Here is a 22,559-nt window from a genome sequence, read left to right on the forward strand (position 1 = left end):
TAAGTGTATAACAATTTGAAAATGATTCTGTATGTACTGACAGTAGAAACTGAATTTAAGATAAATAATCACTGAACTGCTTAACATATCCTCTTCTACATTACATGTAAATAAAATCAACAAGAGCAATCATACCATATACATTAAGTTGGACTGTTTTTGACGCCTGACCGAGAGCGCTGGAAGCCGTGCACATATAGGTCCCTGAATTAGCGTCGGGATCGAGATTGGGCAGAGTAATAGTTTCTTGGTTGGAAAATGGAATAACTTTTGATGATCCATTTTTGGAGGATAATATCCACTCCACTTTTGGTTTGGGATGACCGTGCGCATTACAGTGTAAAGTGATGGTTGTTCCCTCAAGAGCGTGGATTTCTTCCGTTGTTTGGTTGAAGTATGGTCTTTCTAAAATGATTGATTGATTGTATACTGTTTAACGTCCCTCTCCAGAATATTTCACTGATATGGAGACGTCACCATTGCCGGTGAAGGGCTGCAAATTTAGGCCTATGCTCGGCACTCAAGGCCTTTGAGCAGGGAGGGATCTTTATCGTGCCACACCTGCTGTGACACGGGGCCTCGGTTTATACGGTCTCATCCGAAGGACCGCCCCATTTAGTCGCCTTTTACGACAAGCAAGGGGGTACTGAGGACCTATTCTAACCTGGATCCCCACGGGGTTCTTTCTTAGATAAATAATATAATAAACATTGCATGAAACTGAGAATTGATCTGAAGATTGAAACCTCTAAATTCACCCGAGACGCATATTATTTTCCAAAGAAACTAACTAATCTCTCTGATACAATTTTGTTCACGATGAAATTTTTTTTAAAGAAAACGACATGCAGTGTCATGCACACAAAATCTCTTTCTATCTCTCTCATGATTTCACGCGCCTACACGCGCATATTACCTAGACTATCACAGCATGAGGACACAGGGTGTGCTGGCTGCATTGTCACCGCCTCCCCACGGTCCCCTTTTGTTCCAGGTTCTCCTTTCAGACCCTGGGGGCCACTAGAGCCGTTAACCCCGGGATCGCCCTTTTCACCACGTACCCCCGGAGGTCCAGGCGTGCCAGGTGTTCCCGAGTCTCCTTTGTCACCCTTAAAAAGGTAGATTCAAATTGTATATTTTTAGTGATAAGAAGTTGGCTTCATCTTTTATCTTTCAGACTCAAAAAATTATTGAAGCTAGTTGTAGAATGAAAAGTCTTTGATTTAAAATAATGTTTAAATAAAAAAAAAAATTGTCATCTAATAGATAAATAGCTAATTTGACTTATATTTAAAACAGGGGCATATCTTTTTAAAGAAACATGCATCGAACGAAAAATAGTTATTAAACAACTATTAATATTTAACCTTTAATCCTGGGAACCCTGCAGCTCCTTTAGCCCCGGGAATTCCAGGTGGACCAAAATCTCCTCTGTCTCCCTTTTGTCCCAACATACCTGGGTCACCCACTCGACCTTTTTCACCTTTGACCCCCGGGGGACCTGGGGCCCCGTCTTTTCCGGGCGGACCCTCTGACCCCAGGTCTCCTTTATCGCCCTTGTCTCCTTTTATTCCCGCCGGGCCGCTCAGCCCCGGAAGTCCATCTACGCCCTTGTCACCTTTGACCCCCGGGAATCCCAGCATTCCCGGTTCTCCTTTTAGACCTTTTAGGCCGGGTGAACCTATATCGCCCTTTGACCCCTGAAATGTTCAGCATTAAATTAACATAATCAGGTGTTAAAATAAAGAACCAAAGCAACATTTTGTATGAGACATATGCAGAAAAATACAGTAAATCATGATTACAGCGAAAGATGGAATCACAAAAATGGTACAGGATTCATTTTCAAGGAGGAAAAACGCGTCATACCTTCTCACCTGCTGTCCCGGAATCCCCCTTTATCCCCGCAGTTCCAGCAAGGCCGGGGTCCCCTTTCTCGCCCTTAGGTCCTGTAAAAAGTTACATTATAGTAATATAGCTATTGAATTATCATCGCTTTCACAGACAGCCTAAATACGATCACGGATGTGTACACTGTGAGCTGCAGCTTCTTGTAATCGACTGTAAGTTTTCGGAATGAACAATCATTTTTCGCAAAGAAGTAAAAATACATGAAATATCACTACGACATATCCAGGGTATTCGAAACAATTTATACCGAAATTCAACTGTACATATAAATGTACGTTTTTTCGCGTACATTTTAAATAAAGCCTAAATATAATTAATGTACGTTTGAGTCAAAAGTTTTATAACGTTCCAAACACTATTACCTTAAAGAATAACGACTTATTTTTGTTAATTTAGAATTTCATCCAAGAAGTCTTTAAGCTTAAAAAAACTTACCTGGTAGGCATATTGTGCTATTCTGTCCACAATATTTGTTGAAAATTGCAAGCTAAAGAGAGAAAAAATTACCATTTGTTTAATAAGGTAATTTTTCTTTAATAGGGTATTTTTCTTTGAATTGCTCTTTTATAGCGTTGTCCATATACAAATAAAAAAGCATATTATAATCAAAATTTTACTTCCTACCTCAGAATTTGCTAGTTGTTCAAATATCTGCGCCATTTCATTACCGGATGTGCTTTGACGTAATTTTCGCGCTCTTTCTGTGTCGTCTGCTTTTAAAAACTGGATAATTTCTCTGACAAAATTACTTAACGTATGATCCATCTCGGTTTCATCATTGGCCTGAAAGTGAATCGTCTTCATTTAATATAAATCATTGTCCAAACTACATATAACGATCTTACTGAACAAAATGTGTGAGCTAAAATTACACAATTATCAATTATTATGCTTCCTGTCAGTTTGTCTCTATATAACCCATACCCTACTATTCTCGCATAGTGGTCTAAGGATTTATATAGCGTAAACATACTATGCCGAAATAGTGCACGGCTTTATTTACTGAATAAAATTCTTCCATGCACATGCCGGGGATCGAACTCACGCCCATGAGATTGTCAATCCGATGCCTTATCGATTACGCCATAGAGACGATCACTGAGTACTGCAATTTTATTAAATATATAAACTTAATTTATATAATTGACTCAAGAAGGAGAGAATAGACAAATATTATTTGAAAACAGTTATATTATTCTAAGGAACTTTAGATTAATGTGTACAACAAACTTTCAAAGTAATTACATACAGATCGTTAGATGAACTGATTTTATAGGGTCATTAAAACGCTTTTTTATATGACGCTTGATTGAAGGATGTAAAGAAAATTATCAATGAGAATCGACGTCTGCAAACAAATAAGGCTTACTAATATAACAGAAAATAAAGATGTGTTGCTTTTGGACAGAAAATCCCGACTTATTTAGAGAAAATACTAGTAACCAAAATAACTAAGATTGCAAACAATTTTAGCATGAATATTTTGAATGAGTTCTTGCAAGTGCGCTGTTTAAGCACCGATATTTTCAGGAAAAAGTCAAATAGATTGCCGCATAAATAATTACAACAGTCAGTATAATAATAACAATAGTGTTGCATTATGCATGTACTATAAATATTAGGTCAGGGTTTGACACATAGTGCACTCGCCTCCGGCTCGTGCACCATGTGTCAAACCCTGCCTACTATTTAGGCATAGTACATGCATAATGCAACACTATTATATAAACATAAATTTTGTAATTCTCTTTGTGGTTATGGTTTACAATTATGATGAATTTTAAAGAATATTGCATGGGTGAGCACTTCAATTCAATTCAATTTATTCACTTAAAACCATGTAAATGGTACATGAGGTACAAAAATATGTGTAACATATATACATATAATACAATGGGTCTAGCAGAAGGTGATACTAGTAACTAAGGAGAACAGACAATATTATTAATTTTAGAAATAAATGTACATAATTTTTTATGTACAAAGAATCAACATCGATTTCGCACATGACTTCAAAAAACTTGATAATATTTGGATTAGAGCAAAATTTTTGGTTCAAATAAACTTTCCTCAGTTGCTTTAAAGCACTACATTCTAAGACATACGTAATGATATTCATCTCCTATCTGGTTACTACTGCATAAGCTACAAACTCTTTCATTTCTCTGAGTATCATTCCATCTCCCCATTCAGCACCAGAATTATATTGTTTAACATTTGCTAAAAATTCATCTGTTGTAATAAAATCATTCAATTTGCCCCTCTGGAATTAAAATTTCCCAACAAACAAGCATTTTTACAATTTTTGGAGATCGACATGAGCTCCTGTTCTATTGAAATGATGTTAATTAATCCGTAAATCAAGACATATGAATTAAGTAATATTTTTGTTGAAAATGTAAATTTACTTTGTTGATTTTTTTATACGGATTGTACAACCTTCAGTTGAAGTGCTTCAGCTATACTTGCCCTAATATTTCTCCGTAGACGTGCCCCATCGTTGCTGATTACATCAACAATATTTCGTCCATTTTGCTGTAAAAATACACATAAAAAATTAAAAATAATTAAAATACGCATACTCAGTATACCAATTTATCACATCTCTACAATCTACATAAATACCGAATGTGTAGTTTATGACATGTATAAAAAATTTTAAACACGAAAGTAAAAATGTTTCTAGTCCGCAAACTCGACAACATTTCATGGAGAAAAATACTTTGGCCTTTTTTTTTTTTTTGCTTTACTTTTAAAAACATTGCTCGTAATTTTTGATTGGTTGGAGCTTAGGTTTTTAATAAGATTTCACGCGTATTCCTTTTGGCAATACCTTTTTTTGAGTATGCATTAATTTGCCTTGAATTTTGACACAACAAATTCAAAGAATTGTGGTCCCCGCTTTCGGTGTCTAATTAGTGAGTAAGGAATATAATCTTGTTGGAGAAAAAAAATTCCCATTAAGAGAAAATATCCCATATGACATTTTTCTCCCATGAGAGAATGGTGGGACGGAAAATCCCACCATTCTCCCATTGGATTCTGACGTTTAGAATTGTTATACCTCATCATAATTATTCTATACAACGCGTTATCTGATTGGTTCAACATATCATGTGATACTGCTTAGAAATCCCACCAAGTGATATAAAAACATTTTTATATATATCATTTGGTGGGATTTCTGAGCAGTGTCACATGGTGTCATGTTAAAGTGAGAAACATGTCCATGTTGAAAGATATGAAGATATAAACGTCAGAATCCAATGGGATAATGGTGGAATTTTCAGTCCCGCCAACTACCCCACCATTCTCCCATGGGAGAAAAAAGTCAAATAGGATATTTTCTCTTAGCGGGAATTTTTTTCTCCCACAAATTTGTTCAAATGGGATAAATCCCACGCATATTGACAATAAAAATCATTTTCAACAACACATGTACCTAGAATATTATATGTTATAAATGATTGATTTGTCATTGTCTTAATTCATAGGATTTATTCCATGTTTCACAATGTATGGGAGAAAATGTCCGTGGGATTTATCCTGAATTTAATTAGATAAAGATTTTCATGCCCCTGGATCGAAAGATCTCGGGGGTATATTTTTGTACTGTCTGTCTGTCTGTTTTCCTGTATGCCTGTTGTCAACTTTTATTATCGTTTGCAGCTAACTGTAAAGTGTCACATTACGTCACGATCCAGTTGACGGCTGCACTCAAAGTAAATTGTACACGCCTCCTAACCTCAAGCCTTACAACCGAAAAGTTCTTTTTATCCCTGATTGGTTGCTCGTGCCAATCAGGGCTATTTCTGTGTCAATGTTGATAATTTGAGTTGACCAATCACGTGAGTTTTTTACGCTGGATGCACTTCACTGACTTGTAACAAGACCTTCCTTTGGGTACAAACACTTTTGACTTAGACCTTTGGAGTTTGACATGCATTTGAGAGAATTCAACAATCTAATCTGCCATACAGGGACATCAGTGTTTCACAAACACATCTTGTTTCCTGGTGTATTTCAAAATTATAAACGGTAGCATTATGTAATATGTTAGGATTGGAGCTATATATTGGGAAATGAATACATTTATGTTGTTATTATAGCACCCTCGAAAGGGGAATTTACCAAGACAACCATTGCTCCTGTATACATATATACGTGCATGCGTGCAAACGAATTAAAGGCATTTCTATTCATAAAAAGGTACATGGCATTGTGTAAATTATGTCCATGTTGAAAATCTACCGTTTAATCAGGTTTAAGAAAGAGGGGGATGGAGGGAGAGAGAGAGAGAATCAAAAAATTCTTAACAGCTTGAAAATAAAGGTACGTGTTGATTCCTTTGTTCATTTCATATCAATAAACCAACAAGCACTCACTTCTAGGAGTCGAATCCGTAACTCATAATAAACAGTAACCCCAACGAAGGCACCCAAATGTAGAACCCCCACACAGTACAGTACAATCAGGGCAACACTCTGCCCGCCGCCATTAGACTGCATGGTTCCCCAGGAGTATTTACATCATATCTAATTATCTATATATCATATGCGGTCTTCTGGCCTCGAGTTCAAAATGTCTTATCTTATAGTGACCTGTTCCATTGAAATTTAGCATTATACCGTCTGCACCTGGTGCCTATCTAAAATCAAAGTACTGAAAGTACTGGGAAGCGCTAAGCATATTGATTTGGAATTCGTCAGAATTATTTTAATTTAAAATGTCCTGTTGTATTGAATTCTAAGCGATTTTTTAAGAGTGCGATAGCGCTAGGTCCAGCACAGTTGTCAAAAGTATGTGAGTCCTGAATATGTGAACCCCGTTGGGATATGAAATTCAGCATATTGCCTCATGACTTTTTTCCAAACATCATACATTATTTTCGTATGTCAAAAGATCAATCTATTTTACTTACAGTACTGTACAAGAAATAGCAAGAAAATATTTTTGCGTGTAAAATTATTTTCATTCTAGGTGGTAATCCAGTTTTCCGATCAAATTTAAACTCTAAGCGTACGTGTAGCTATACTGTCTGAAGACAATACTTTACTGGAAAATGTATACATTGTATTTGAAAAAAAAAATGTTAACACTTGAAAATGTCGCTAAAATTCCTTTACTGCAACACTGAAAGATAAAATCTTCTGGTGATCATATTTAATTACAAATTCATTCTGCGTTTACAAGTTTTTCAAATTGAAGATTGGCATCATGTTGGTAACAACTTCGTATGTAAATGAAATTAACATCCGTAGAATTAACGCCATTTATGTCAGAGATGATATGTAAATATACATTTTAGTATAAAGATATTATACTTATCTTTTGATGCTATCCTGTAATCTCTGATATTCAAATATTTGATTTACAGTGTACATGTATTTGCAATAACATTTGTGTTGATATACAATATGTGTAGTAAATTACGTTTTTGCAATAAAAATTTTACACATCGGATTAAAAATACGTTAAACCTGTTTAATCAAAAGTATTTTTGACTATTGTTGAAATAATTTCAAATGCTTCAGGGGGATGGTGCATTTCACCATTCTTTACTTGTGTATGAGAGAGAGAGAGAGTACTGAAAATAATTGCTCATAATATTTTCTGCTATTTCAATGATTAATAATTCAGGAGTCCAAGAAAAATAATACAGTATTAATCTCAAGTATTAATAAATCTTCATGAAGGTAACAACATTATTTTATTCTGTTTTTAATTAGTCTTCATTAAGAATCGGCAACACAGCTGAGACACATCTTTACATAAACTATTTAATCCTAGTTCCCTACTTAATACACCGTTTGCTTAACATTTCATCAGCCCTATCTCTGTCCATTGCTAAGAACGTTAATTAAAGTTTTAGCATGTTTCGCCATATCCTGCACACTACATGCACAATTCTAGAGCACAATACATGTATTCCGAGAAATATAAGTTTTACTATTTGAGTGGATTCGTTGAAAACACATCCACCACACAAACCACATGTACAACACAAGTATAGACATGCATTAAAAAAGACCGTCCTTGAATGCATTCCAGTCTGTTACTAATTGATACTTAGATGCGAAAATCAATTCCACTGATAAATCTCAGCATGGTGCAAGATGTATTTACATTCTGAAATATATAATTTTAGTTAATATATATATACCACATTATGTAAGTAGTACATTGTAAATCAATTTTATGTGATTTCTTTTATTGGCACTTCCAGTTTGAGATTTAAAACTTTATCAAAATCCCATCTGAGATTTAAATCAAGTACTGGGTACGTAAGAATATTCAATCACTAATGTACATAATAAATAATATATCTAAGTAATTGCGACCTGTTCCAAATTAATGTGTGACAATTTAAATGAACTACAATGTATACAGAAGAGCATGATAAGAACTGCTCTTATCTTCTAACTGTGACTAATTACCTTCTATTATTAGAAATGCACGTAACGCAGCATTACACTAAAATAGCAGAAAGAGAGTCAGGGATTTCCAGTTGCTTTTAGATTAACAAGTGGAGTTATCTAACTTGCTTATAGTGGCGCTGGATACAGAACGGAAGTAGATTTACGCTGACAGAAAGCGCTGTGCGCTGCGCTTAGCGCTTAATGAACTTTTAGTCAAGTGGGAGGAAGACCGTGCAAGTGCAGAATTAGGATTGTTCTTTGCAGTGACGTAGCATCGTTTTTGAAAAGGGGGGGGGGGGAAGCCAGCGAAAAAAAAAGCCTGAAAAAAGTGACACCCCCTCCATAACCGAAAAAAAGTTAGGAAACTTGTCTTACATGTATTTCGAGGGGGAGGGGGTGTCAACCAACTCTTTCATCAGTTTTGGATCATTATACTAGTAGCTATAAATGCTCATGCATTCGCATTTGGTTCAGGAGTTGATCACGTCAGGGGTACGAATCTAAATGCAGGACGTGGAAACCTGCCCGTATGGCATTAGGTCCTAGCACCAAATAACAAATGTCAACAAATCTCTCTCTCTCTCTCTCTCTCTCAGAAAGAGAGAAAATAAATACAAAATTTTCGTTTCTTTTTCAGATAGTTTATTATTTTGAGTGAGAATTGCACAGCTGTTAAGTCTCATTGAACACGTAGAGAAATTAAGAATGAAGTTTCTTAGAGAACTTTTCGTTTGGAATGAATGAATTTGTGTTTTGACACATGGCTTACAAAATAAATATTTTAAAAATGTCTTTATAAAACCATTTTCAGCTTGACTGTATATGCCTATACATTGTATATTCCTACAAATTGTAAATGCAAAATCTTATATAGTATATAAACCAATCATTCTTCTTTTAAAATTTCAGTAAAAAAATCAAAATTTGGTCTATATCAAAATTGAAGCATGAGTTTTTGATTCCAATGAGCCTATCTCCAAAAAAGTCTCAAAAAAAAAAAATGATGGAAACGATGTAATGAACACATAATGCAAAATTTAAGCATCTCTTTCAAAATAATTGACTGTAAAATTTTAATAGCAATCTAATGAATGAAACTGAAGCTGATAGTTATAAATGCATCGAAAATTGTATAAAGATGAATTCTCGTAAATTAAGCACCTTTACTAAACATGGAAACCATCATACAAACTTATTCCGTGAAAATTTACAAAATGGCAAAAAAAATTCAACTGTATAATGCCAATTAATTCACATTTTGAATTATTATTTTTTCAAATTCACAAACTGTACGAAAAAAAAATACAAACTAGGAAAAAAACTAAACTAAATGCTACTCTACATGTCTAACCTACACAAATTAATTAAAACAAAAACAAAAAATGCATTGAAATTAAAAAAAAAAGAACATAAATATGAGCATTTGGGAAGTAAGTTTTATGGCTATAGGTTACTAAATACATGTATAGTTTGCCAATCAAACATAAATATTTGAGACAGAAGTTTATTACAGACTGGGAAAATTATACCATCATGATAAATCACCTTCAAGTGGTTGATAATGATAGAAAATTCAGTATTTTATTGTAGCTTAATAACTATATATCAAAAATAAAAACAACCCCATCCCACCCCTTACCCAACCTAAAATTTGGAACTAAGTAACTGAAACAATAAATCCCTCTTTCTAGACCAAAAATATACATTTTTAAAGAAAATTCTTTTCTATTTTTTTAAAAAATATTTGTCTGTCAATGTATACATACAATTTGCAACCAGTCAAATGTATTTTTTATACTACAAACCTGACTGACATTCGAAACAAATAAAAAAATCTTTGAGATCATAAAATGAATTACTAACTACAATATGAATATTTTGGTACAAAATATCATACATAAATACATTTTGATAAAAAATAGTATATAAAATTCATTATGGAATGCAAAAAAATGGCTCAACTTGGTTGATGGATGATGAAAATGAAAAATATGATTCTGATTGGATGAAAATGAGGGTGAAATCAAAAAAGTGATTCTCATTGGACGAAATTTTTACCCAATAATATTCTTTAAAATTCTGGACTGCGTACTTGGATTTATATTGAGATCAATTTATGAATGATGACACAAGACACTTCTTCGCAATTGGCACATATTCATTCGAGTCAGATTCAAATAATTAAGGGATATAAAAATTTTTAGAAAAAAAATTTAAAATCTTTAAGCATTCAAGATCAAAATACATAATCAATCATTCTACTTTCATTTAATCATACTCATTTTCAATGTGCAAGATGTTAAAAATATAAATATATGCAATAAACTTTGATATTTTCATTTCTTATTACTTATTAGAATAAACAGCATTAATTCATACAAAAGGATAAAATCATAAAATGGATATTGTATCAAAATTCTGCATGGACTGAAATGCCAAATTGTAATAACCTGTAAGCATGGCTTGAGAACAAACATGGGGAAAAAGCTACGGTACATTCACACAATGTTACAATACAGTGTATATCAACTTCATTCACACATCCTTTTGAATATTTTTTTCACCTCTTACAGGTTACAAAGAAAAAATGCGAGACATTCGGTATAAACAAACAACATTCTTACACCAAAATGAGCAACATACTCAGCAGTTTAAAAAACAAAATAAGACAAATAATGTACAATAAATACATCACACACTGCATACAAACTATGGCAGGAAAAATGAACCACCTGAGCAGTTGTTGAAAAAAAAATCCTTTTTAACTTCCAATATAGAGTTAAAGACATGAGAGGAGTTACTTTATAATTATCTAAAAAAAAAAAAAAAAAACAAGTTAATTTTGTGACCTTGATTTGAAAAACTCCTCTAAGTTAAAACAGTTTTTTTTCTATATGAGCCAAAGTTTCTTTAAAAATCAATAAATTTTGGCAAATAAACTAAGAAATGAGATTTGTGCATATTCTTTTACTTATACATCCATGAACAGTGCATCAAAGGAGAACAAATATGTATTATGGCACGTTCCTGACTAGTAAAAAATATTTCCTTACATTTATGGAATTCATGCATCTTTTGAATGTTGATTACTCTGAACACATTTGTATTCTTTTTAGTTTGTATAGACATAAAAAAAATGTAACTTGAAACTGAACTTTCAAAAGTGAAAGTAAAAGTAGCTGCAAAAATTCACATACACACAACATAGAAAGAAAAATATTTCGATTATTACTTAAACACTTTTTTTTATCTCAAGCATATTACGGCACATATTATCTCTCACCTATAAACAATACTTTATAGGAATGTAAAGGCAAATATATTCTCCAATATGGCACAGAGAAATAAAAAAAATATTGCTATAGTTTTGCTAAATTAAATATTTCCTTCTTATAAAGAAAGGATGGTGCAAAAATCCTGAGTTTCAAAGCTTGCAAATGATTTTATGAATGTGTGAAATAATTAAATGGAATGAAATGATTGATTTTAAACTCTACCTACATGCATTTTGACAAAATAGAAAAATGCTCTGGGAAGGCAACATGGTTGAACACAGTTATACAATTTGCATATTTGAAAGCATTTTGAGCAAAGGTTGGTTTGGTTTACAGTAAAAAATTAAATTGTTTTATTGAACACAGAATATCGAACAACCTACTTTAAAAAATCAATTGGCAAAGAAAGTGATAATTGCATTTAGTTCTTTTTTAAAATAAATGTATAAGGATTCCTAAATGGAAAAATTTAATTAATTGCGATTACATAAAATGCTTGAACACTTCACTTACATAAAAATCTGGCCGACCTGCAGTAATAAGTAAAAATTAATAAATAATTATATTTATCTACTACAAAAAGGTCTTTCATGTACCACAAAAGCAATAGCATCATAAACACATAGGTATATTAAATCCTAGATTTTGAGCAAACAATTTTCAATTTTTGAAGAGGTGAAAAACATCATGTGTTTTCTCCACTATTAAATTGATGGGTCTATTTGCCTCTATAAATAGTATTGTTAAGGAATCCTATATTTTGAGCAAACAACGTTTCAACTACTGAAGAGGAAAAAAACACTATTTCTCCACGCTTAAGTCCATGGGTCTGTTTGCCTCCATGCTTGGGTTGCGGAATCCGCTCTGGGAAACTTGAGGAGAAAACACCTGTGGCTGAGTTGCCTGTGGAAACATGTTCATTGGACCTCCATATCCAAAGGAAGGTGGCAGCCCATTGGAAGTTGTGGCGGGAGTATTGAATTTGGCCCCTGGTGCATTTGGATATGTCTGATTAGCCATGGCATTGGCAAACAGAGCCATATGCATGCCTTGGAGATGCTGCATCTGTAGAAGGTACATCTGTTGCATGTCTGTAGGATTGCTTGGCATCATAGAGGGCATGCCAGAAATCTGGTTCTCTGTAGCTGGGACCTGAACATTGTTGCTGGGAGCAATTTCACTGTGCATCTCACCTTTCTTTCTCCTCCTTCTTCTCTTTTTGGGTTTTTCTTCTTTTCCTTCCAGTTTCTCTTCTTTGATTCTGTCCGGACTTATAATGGCTGAAGGGGGGCTGGCTTGATCGGGACTTAAAATAGCTGAAGGAGGGCTTGCTTGGTCTGATATCGCCACTGCCGAGTCAGACGACAAACTTGAACAGGGAGAAGATGCGGACTTCAGGCTTGAATTCTTGGCACACATCTTCGAATCCTGGGAAACTTGATCTGTATCTGTTATTCGACCATTATCAAGAGAAATATCATACTTCTCTGTTTTAAAACATGGACTCTTAATGTTATCTGTATCATACTTAGGGACATTTTGACTTTGGTCTGTGATGAGCATATTATTCTTGCTTTGGTGGGGAATTCCTGTAGAGTATTCCTGAGTGTTTGTATGAGACAATAGGTCCTTTTTAACATCTTTTACTGACTGGTCATAAGGTGTTTCCATTGGTGGAACACTTCCAGATTTTGTGTCCATTTGAAGGAATTCATTGGTTGGCGTGTGAGACCTGATTTCATTATCACACTGACTAGAGGCTGAAGATATGGGTGAATATTGAGGAGTTGATGAATATTCATGAGGAGGTGGAGTTTCCACAGAAATCTGACTCACATTGGATCTTGGCAGTGATATAGCTGAATCTGCTTGGCTGACATTGGAGTCACTTCTGGGTCTTCCTACGTTATCCACGTTTCCACTGTCAACACTCGCAGATGACATATTGGACGGACTCTGTATCTTGCAGAATAATTCTTCGATTTCTGCGGCAGACGGAATGCCCTTCTTTCCGGTTTTCAGTTTGAGATCAACAGCTTTCCCGATTTCCTCTTCATGCTGTTTTTCAATGTGCTTATACAGGTGACTAGTTTGGGTAAATTCCCTGTGGCAAAACTTGCAAGTGTATGGCTTAGAGGTATTGTGCATGCGCATGTGAATGGTTAAATGATGGCGATGAATGAAGGCTTTTTCACAAATGTTACATTTGTATGGACGGATTCCTAAATGCATCTTCTTGTGCTGGCGCAGAACACAGGCTTTGCTGAAGGACTTTCCACAGACATCACAAGTATGGAGTTCGTCCGCGCTGTGAGTTTTTACGTGTTTCTGAAGTTCGGCATTATCTCGAAAAGTCAGATTACAAACCCCACACTTGTACGTTCTCTCTCCCGTGTGAGAACCTATATGCATTTCCAAGTAAAAAACTTCGTTGAAGCTTCTACCGCAAATATGGCACTTGTACGACTTCCCGCTATGAACCCGAAGATGTCTTCGCAAATTATTGTACTGGCTGAATTCTCGATCGCACTCATTACATTTATACGGCATGCTCCCGGTATGGGTGGTCCTCATATGTCGCTGTAGTTCATAACTGTCACTAAATTCAACCTTACAGATGCCACAACTACAGGACTTCTCATTGTGGAGCTTCATGTGGTTGTGAAAGTTTCCAACCTGCGAGAACTTTCTGCTGCAAACTTTACATTCATAAATCTCAACAACTTCGCTCTTCTCATCTGACTGACTTTTATCATCAGATAAACTTCCCTTTCTTTCTGCCTTTTGATTTCGGCGGTTTGGTTTAGGGCGTGCTGGCTTAGGTTTCTCCGGTTTTGGCGACTCATTTCTAATTGGTGACATCTTGGGGCTTGAGACGGAAGCAACTTTAGAAGGCAAAGGAGAGGTTGGAATTGGACTTGCTTGAGGAATGTAATTTGTAGGTTGACTTGAGGTCATGGGAGGCATAAACATCCCTGGATTCATAAACATCATAGGATGATGAGGAAAGTTCATGGGCATGGCAAAGTTTCCATACATGTTCATATTTATGGCTGGGTACATGGGCTGTTGGCTCCCTGGATTTGCTGGCATTGGAGGATAAGGCACTCTGTTTTCTTGGGGTGGCATGTTATAAGTGCCACCAAACATGTGACCTGGTTGGGTAGTATTTATCTGCTCGGGTGGTGCATCAGTCTGGACATGCCCCGGAAACTTTGAGGTGGCATACAGTAACTTGGACTTTTTTAATTTTTCCCGGATTTCATTATTTTCTTGGTCAATCTCCTTCTTGGCTCTATTAATGATTTTCTCATACTCCTTTCTCAAGTTCCGCTTCCTCTTTCTTCCCTTCACCTTTGGTCTCAAAATAATCTTTCCTCTTCAACTTCTTATGGGTATATGATGTAAACTCATCCACAGTTGAGGAGTCATTACTATTGTTTTCCGGAAGTGGGGGTGAGGTGCTGATGACTAATCTATCATCTTCATCATCATCGTCGTCGTCATCATTACTCCGAAATCCATTCTCCAAATTCTTGACCTTTCCGCCCTCCTGTGTACATTCCTGTGAAGCCTTCACGGCTTCTAATATCTTACGTTTCTTCGGATGGATTGCACTACCGTCGTCCATGGGCCGTTGCCTCTTGCTCTGATATTGGTTTAATTCCGTCCTTAGTTCCTCTGTGTGATCACATACGATGTGCTGCTGAAGACTCAACAGTGTCGAAAATTTTTCCTGGCAATGGCGACATCCATAGGATTCTGAAATACAAGAAAGATATTGTTAAGAGATATGCTCACAATAATATACAAGTGCATGATAAGGCCATATAAAATTAATCTTTAGATTCTCATCCCCGCCCGCCCCTCTCAAAATGTCCCGCCCCGATGTTTTTTATTTTGATTTTTGGGTATTTTCATGTATTTTTATTCAGTAAGAATTTGGTTTAAAGTTTAAGAGTTATCTCCCGTCTGTATTAAAAGTCGCGTGTCGCTATTTATAGCAAAAACGCCATGTGAAGAATGGAGAAAAATCGGCAATAAAAGCAGTTTAAATGTCTAAGGAAAAGATAATTTGTCAGTATAGAGAAGGCAGAGAAGAAAAAATAGCATAAACACATATAGATACCATCACTGGCAGGAGCAAGTATGTAGAGAGATTGTAACTATAGTAAAAATAGACGAGGAAAATGACACCTGGTCAAGTTATATATAACGGTCTCCAGCTGTGTTACTTTGCTTTGAAATAAAAAAAAATATACAACATCGTAGACAGACTTAAGAGAAGGCCTAGATTTTTCAGTAGAATAATTATTAGAACATTTATATAGATCTTGCGAAATAAGAAGTCACGCATACACAATTTATTGGTATCCCTACCTCATTTTGTTCAGGGTGTGCCGTATAATGTGTACTTGATAATTTGTTAATTAACAATAAATATTTAATTTTTAAAGCAAAAATTTTCTTTAAATATTTAAAAGAATATGAAAAGAATTAAATCTATTCATATTTGCATTAAGGTAATGAAAAAAATGTGTACGGGGCGTCCATTGTTTTGTTGATACTTAGGCCTATATATAAATTAAGAATTATAAAAAATAAAAAATAAAATCCGCCCACCCGCCCCAATTTTTTAGCAAATTAGGATGAGAATCTAAAGATTAATTTTACCTGGCCTAATGTGAAATAAATTGTATCATTCCCAGTACCAGTACTCATAGATGTAAAAAAAAATAATGTGTTGTATCATGGTTTCACTTTTAAATCACAATATTTATCAGTTACAGCAAAATATATTTTTTCCTTTTTAATTTCGACAAAATGAAAAGATTTTCTTTATAAAGTGTAAGCAGAAATTTTAGCAATGATTCAATAAAATCGTTAAAATTAATTATCTATTTTTATGGACAAATATCTAAATTTGCATCTCCCTTAAAATTCTATTTATACCTGTATACAGTATATTTTTTTAAATTGTTGTGCTGTTATTTCTCATGTTTATAGAGTTCATGAAGTGTTACGTAATGTATTTGAATTATCCTATAAGGTAGTTTCTTGTTTTCAATGAAGAGACTGATAATTTACATATATATAAAAGTTGCAAAATTTGAGATCATTCATGTTGTAACATATGATACAGTCCCAGTATATAATGACACACTTCAAACAAATTACTTTAACACTAATAGTTTAACTAAAATGTAATGTACATGTAATATCTTATATGCTTTTTAAGTACTACCAGTAAGAAATTTTGGTTGAATCTTAATCTAAATCCTTAAAAAAATATATCCCATCTGAAAAATTGATATTAAAAGTGTACATTCAAACTTTGTAATCTCAAACTTGATTAGAGTGAGAAAAATGTATGTGCGAGGATTCAAGATATCGAGTGTAAAATAATAACAGATTAAAGAATAAGTGGGAAAGACTTCCAAATGACTTTGATTAATCCATGGTATTAAAGACTGGGATGATAGATTGTTCAATAGCATTTAATATACACATTTCAAATAATTTTATCTTTTTAAGTCTTTTTATTTCAAGCTCAGCTAGCTCTCCAACAGAATTCTTTTGACAATTTTCTTTTTTTCTGTTTAATCATGCTACCAGTAATTATATTTTCTATTTCAGCAATCTCAACAACCTTTTTAAAACACACTTTTGACATTTTTTTTTTCTGTTTAATCATGCTACCAGTAATTATATTTTCTTAAAACACACCATTTTTACTGTTAGTTTCGCTGCCAAGATTTCTAGCTAGGCTGTTTTCTGGAAGAGCTCTGCCCTTCAGCTTGTCAATCATTTCTGTCACCGTGGTTACTTCTTGTTTCAGCACGCCCATAGTCCCGCCCAACACTGCATCCATCATCCCTGTAAATCAAAAAAAAAAAATATTTTAAAATTATTTTTCTGGAATATACCATATGAGTGGATTTTGGCAAGACACAAATTTAGCAATTTGTCCTTAAAATTCATTTAATAAACTAATAATTTTTTGCAAAAATTAATTTTAGTGATTGTGTGGTGTTACAAAATATAACTGTTACCTATAGACAAATGCTGATTGTTAGCAATATCTTATTTCAGCAATCTCAACAACCTTGCTAAAAATGCCAGAATGGAACCCGGCCTTCTTAATTTTTTTTTTTCTGTATTGAACAAAGGTGTTTTAGCTGTCCTGCATATACTTCTGTGCATGACAGACTTGCACAAGCCATCCCTACATTTCCAACATTATTTCTGTTAGCCTGAACATGACAAGAACTCAATGAATGTGATCGGTCAACAAGAGATGCTTACTCCTTTATGGAAACTGCATGGTCACAACTTTGATGTTCTTGCTTCACTTACAATACACAAGTTTTAGATTATCTCCCTTGGTGTGCTCTTCTTTAATGTTGGGTATTTTTGTTTCCATGTAAACTAGCAGGTTGGACAACAACCTGTCCCACTTCCATGCTGATATACTCTTGCATTTCTATTGTTGGGAGAGCTAAAATCTTGTAACTTGTGCATTTGGCCATTAGGGTACTGTTTTTTTTTTTTTGTTTTTTTTTTAAAATGTCTTCATATTTCATAAATCTGACATGATTGTAAAAGAATTTTTATTTATAATACCTGAGATGATCTTATTTTTTTAAAATATTATAAAAAGATTAAATGTTTCACTCTTTCAAAAAGTGTTCAAAATGTATATATCATAATTCTAAAAAAAAAAAAAGATACATGTAATGATAGTAAAATTTAATACTGTTGCTCAAAAACTGAAAAAAAAAACATGAAGTATGAAAATAAAATTTTATATAGCAGACAAATCTCATTATATTCAGTTTATAATCAAATGTTCAGGGGTTTTTTGCTTCTTGCTACTGTTTTTTTTTTTAGATTTAATTTATTATTGAATAATCTAAAAGATCTTTACAAACTGTATATGTAAGGAATGTATGCATGTACACACAAATCTTAATACTTACATGCAGTTTATCCCTAAGATAAAACCTAGATATTTTTAGCTGATAACAATTTAAAATTCATTGACACTTTACATAACAAAGAATATGTCCTTCTTAAGTTTCTCACTCTAGTATTAACTACTGTGTATTATGTTACATAAAACCAAAGAAAGTCTTTTGTTAATAATATACTAATTGCTTAGAACTCAAAGCCTTTGTTTACACTAGTAATTGCCAGACCCCTTTGCAAGAAAAGTATAGTACCTAACCCCTAATATCCTGTATTACACAACATTACATAACTCCCCCAAAATCAAGGGTTCTCCACAATCAAATCATGATGATGAAACACTCAAGTAAACAAAGAGAATAAGGAAAAGTGTTAATAAGCTTTAAGACATGTGTGTGTATACAAGAGTTAGCAGGTGCCCCCCATAGGGCATAGAGGAGGAAACAAAAAGCACCCACTACATGCCTGAACTGTGTGGGTAAATACATTAATTGATGCAGCTCAATACATTGGGCTTTGTTGAATGTATTGAACAATAACAATGGGCTTAATCAACAAGGGTGGCCCCCAGGCTGGGTGCACACAATGGAGGGCCGAGCCTCTTTGTTTGTAAGCAGATAATTGTTGTGTTGTTGTTTTTCTCTCTTTTTCTGGCCTGGGATTATTCTGAGTCAAAGAATTAAACAAGATTATCCCATTCTGATGAAGGGTTTTGAGTCACTCTTTGATTGTTTTGTTGGATTTGCTGGTGTTACATAATTTGTTGACTTTCTTAATTGATAAGCTTCCTTGCAGCAGTCTTTTTTTAAAAACAGGAAAAAAATGTGTGATTTAAATTGTCAATATTTTTTCCTAGAAATTCAAAAGATTAGAAAATAATTTCCCCTCTTTATTCCCCCTTTTTAGTAAAATATTAAAAGACATTTTCAATGAATTCATTTTTTAATTATAATATTTATTGATATCGGCAATCATAAAAAAATTCTTATTTTGTACAAATACAATCAAAATTAACCTAACTACTCTATTTTCTCTCTCAGACAACATGGACAAATTCCATTTCTTTATTTCGAAATAGCACAGTATGAAGATTTCGCATTTTGAGCTTTTTCCCCCTAGAAGTATGAGAAAAATTGTTACCCGTGATTGTTTATATATGAAACTTTATTCTATTCTTGTACATAAAGTGTCACAGGGGCCAATGTGCATATGCTTCACACTCATAACAGTAGATAATTAATATTAATGTATTAGAGACCATTTAATTATGTAACTAATAAATTGGTCCTGGGGTGTCCATTAAGAGCAGACTCACACTTTTGATTAATGTATTCGCCTTTAGAACAAAAAACACCTCGGGTGTACAAGGCAAGATCATGTATTTATGCTTGATGCCTATAATAATTGCTGCATGATACACAAAAGTTAAAGCTAAAAATACTCTGAATACTCAACACTTAATAGTATTAAATTTTTGAGAGAAATTTAACCATTTTTAAATCATCACATTACTTAGAAAAGTTTGATGGTTTAAATTCAATTTACTACACCACACGTACCAAGAGCAAAATTCAGTTTTTCAAAATTGCTTTGTGTATTTCCACAAAACAGACAAAGACAAATAAATTAACAGAAATTACAATTTCCTTAAAAACTTTTGGGCAACCATGAAATATTATGAATTTGCTTGTGAATTTTTAGGCTGATAAATTATTTTTTCTTTCCTTTTTCTAAAAGATATTTAAAGTGCTGTAAGGGAAACTTTTCAAAATCGTCTTTTGTGTATTCCAAATCATTTGAAAACTAAAGTTTCTTTCTCTAAAAAAAAAAATTATGACTTTTTTCTCAAGTGACTTAATCAGCTATGGTGTAACTAGACTGAACACGCTGGATGAGTTTCAGTCTTTGTACCTGGCCGGGAGTCCCCTTTGTTTATTTCCAGATCACCGACCTTTGTTCGTCGATACACAAAACCACACAGATAATGAGTGGATGACTAAGCCACGTCGATATTTAAATTGTACAGAAAAGAATAATTTTTCAAAATATAAATATCGCATGTTTGAGTTAAAAGAGTAATTTCTGACGCATATCTATAATTATTTTTTCTTTGTAACTAGTACACAAAATGAGACCATGTGATACACCTGTGGGAAAATAAAAGCTTGTTTACATCCAATTGACGCGTGGGCCAAATTTTATGCACATGCAAGGCAAAGCAGTCCGAGAAAACACATGTAACTTTACAAGCATGTGCATTGAAGAGTATTTCTTAATTTAAAAAAGTTTAGAGAGAAAAATAAAACTGATTTACCTGCCCGAAATCCATCCGTGGTGCGCTACCGAAATCCATTCTTCTTTCTTTTTTCACTCCGTCAGCGTCAATCGTATGCTTGAAATTTGATATCAGTTGATGGTTCAATAAGCGCTTCAGGGAATAGGATTTTCTTTGTGAGGGAAATTGACCAATCATTTTCGGTGTTGCATTTAAGCGGCGGGATAATCAAGTGGCACGGATCTAACGGACTCAAACACTCCTTGTGACGTATGCGTAATCATCATTTTCAAATAAAAAAGATCTAGGAGAGAGAGAGAGAGAGTTATTTGTAGAAAAGAGAATCAAAGAATGTACAACAAAAATCTATGACAATTCGAGACTGCTGCGGGACATTGTATGATCTTATGTGATTTTTTTTTATTTGCATTAAAAGTCGCACCTTTAGCATGTGTTTATTTTCTAATTCAGACTCTAGTTAATTAACTTTTTCATAAATATACAATAAATAAACTTTGAATATAAATTATACAACTACCTTCAATTACCATTGAAGAGAATCTGACAGAACAATAAAAACAAAATTGACATTGAAAATAATCAAATTTGAAATCTTTTTGTAAAACAATTTAAACATGTTAAAATCCAAAATTAATATTTATTAATTTGCAATTGTCTCACAATACACACATGGATTAGGCCCTATGTTTTATAATCCTAGATAACGAAATTAAATTTCAACTAGCATGCAGATTGTCATCGCTATGATCCACTAGTTTTTGAATTAAAATACAAAAATATATACTTGTCATATCAAATGTTATAAAAATAAATAGTCGATAGAGGTGTATCAATATATCATAAAAAATACATGTAAATTCAGCTTAATATATCTTTCTATCCACACAATGAGAGTTCATTGAAGAATTATGAACTTATGCGTTAATTAAAATAATGTAAAGGATTATTGATCCATTATTTACTTAACGAAAGCTAGCAAAGTGCCAAGCCGATTTTTTGTAAAATACATGACATTTGTACATGAGCTACCGTGGTCCCCAGCTTTGCCCCCTACCCCAAAGATTTCGTCCTGGATCCACTGGATGGCTCATCACGGTGGGCCTACTACTGGGGGCGGGGGATAGAGTGGGTGGGGGTTGGGGTGTCTTGCTGTCCAGATCCCCCATCTCTGCCTATTCTCAACTTTCATTCTGGCTACGCATCTAACAGAAAAACACCACGTGTACTACTAACACCACACGTACCACAGGCAACATATGTGCAACTATTTTTCGTATTCTTAATATCATATAATTTAGCGTTAGGCAAATGAAGAGTATAAGGAAGAAAATGGTACATCCTGGCGGGCATTCACCTGTCTCCCCAACCCCGACACAAATGACAAAATATATAACGCCGGGGTAAAAGGATGGGGAATCCAGACAAGATTCAAATTACACACGGAAATACATTCCAGATCCATTCTTTTGATGCGGAATGAATGTTTGCTTACCCTCAAACATTCCTTTCTCGGTAGAATTTTGAAAGAACAAAATAAATCCTGGAATATTCAAGCCTAATTTTGATTTGAAGTCTTAGTCATTTCTGTAAGTCGTTGACAAGAATATTCGTCTGGAATGCACGTATTTGAACCCGGCCACGGGCACGTCAAATATAGAACGAGCATTAGGAGTTTATGGTTATATATTA

General features: G+C 34.0%; 2 protein-coding genes across 2 annotated transcripts in view; both read right to left on the minus strand.

Annotated features, from left to right (window-relative positions):
* The window catches only part of LOC134233039 (hemicentin-1-like), a 145,878-nt gene extending 143,185 nt beyond the window's left edge, over positions 1-2,693 (minus strand). The window contains exons 1-6 of the mRNA XM_062715038.1: positions 2,536-2,693; positions 2,347-2,398; positions 1,870-1,949; positions 1,368-1,700; positions 917-1,109; positions 136-405 (exon numbers count right to left, since the gene is read on the minus strand). Coding sequence (XP_062571022.1) covers positions 136-405; positions 917-1,109; positions 1,368-1,700; positions 1,870-1,949; positions 2,347-2,398; positions 2,536-2,676 — 1,069 coding nt within the window. The 5' untranslated portion in view covers positions 2,677-2,693. The remainder of the gene's footprint in view (positions 1-135; positions 406-916; positions 1,110-1,367; positions 1,701-1,869; positions 1,950-2,346; positions 2,399-2,535) is intronic.
* A 7,375-nt stretch (positions 2,694-10,068) lies between these two features.
* On the minus strand, positions 10,069-20,965 carry LOC134233041 (zinc finger and BTB domain-containing protein 38-like). The gene is given in 4 exon segments (XM_062715039.1): positions 10,069-14,935; positions 14,937-15,367; positions 17,333-17,482; positions 20,889-20,965. Coding segments are annotated over 3 exon segments (3,108 nt in total). The 5' UTR covers positions 17,481-17,482; positions 20,889-20,965; the 3' UTR covers positions 10,069-12,406.
* Between the last annotated feature and the right edge of the window lie 1,594 nt (positions 20,966-22,559).

The sequence above is a fragment of the Saccostrea cucullata genome, unplaced genomic scaffold (genome assembly GCF_032062105.1).
Source record: "Saccostrea cucullata isolate Sc308-1 unplaced genomic scaffold, CSIRO_AGI_Scuc_v1 ctg554, whole genome shotgun sequence".
Classification (NCBI taxonomy): Eukaryota; Metazoa; Mollusca; class Bivalvia; order Ostreida; family Ostreidae; genus Saccostrea; species Saccostrea cuccullata.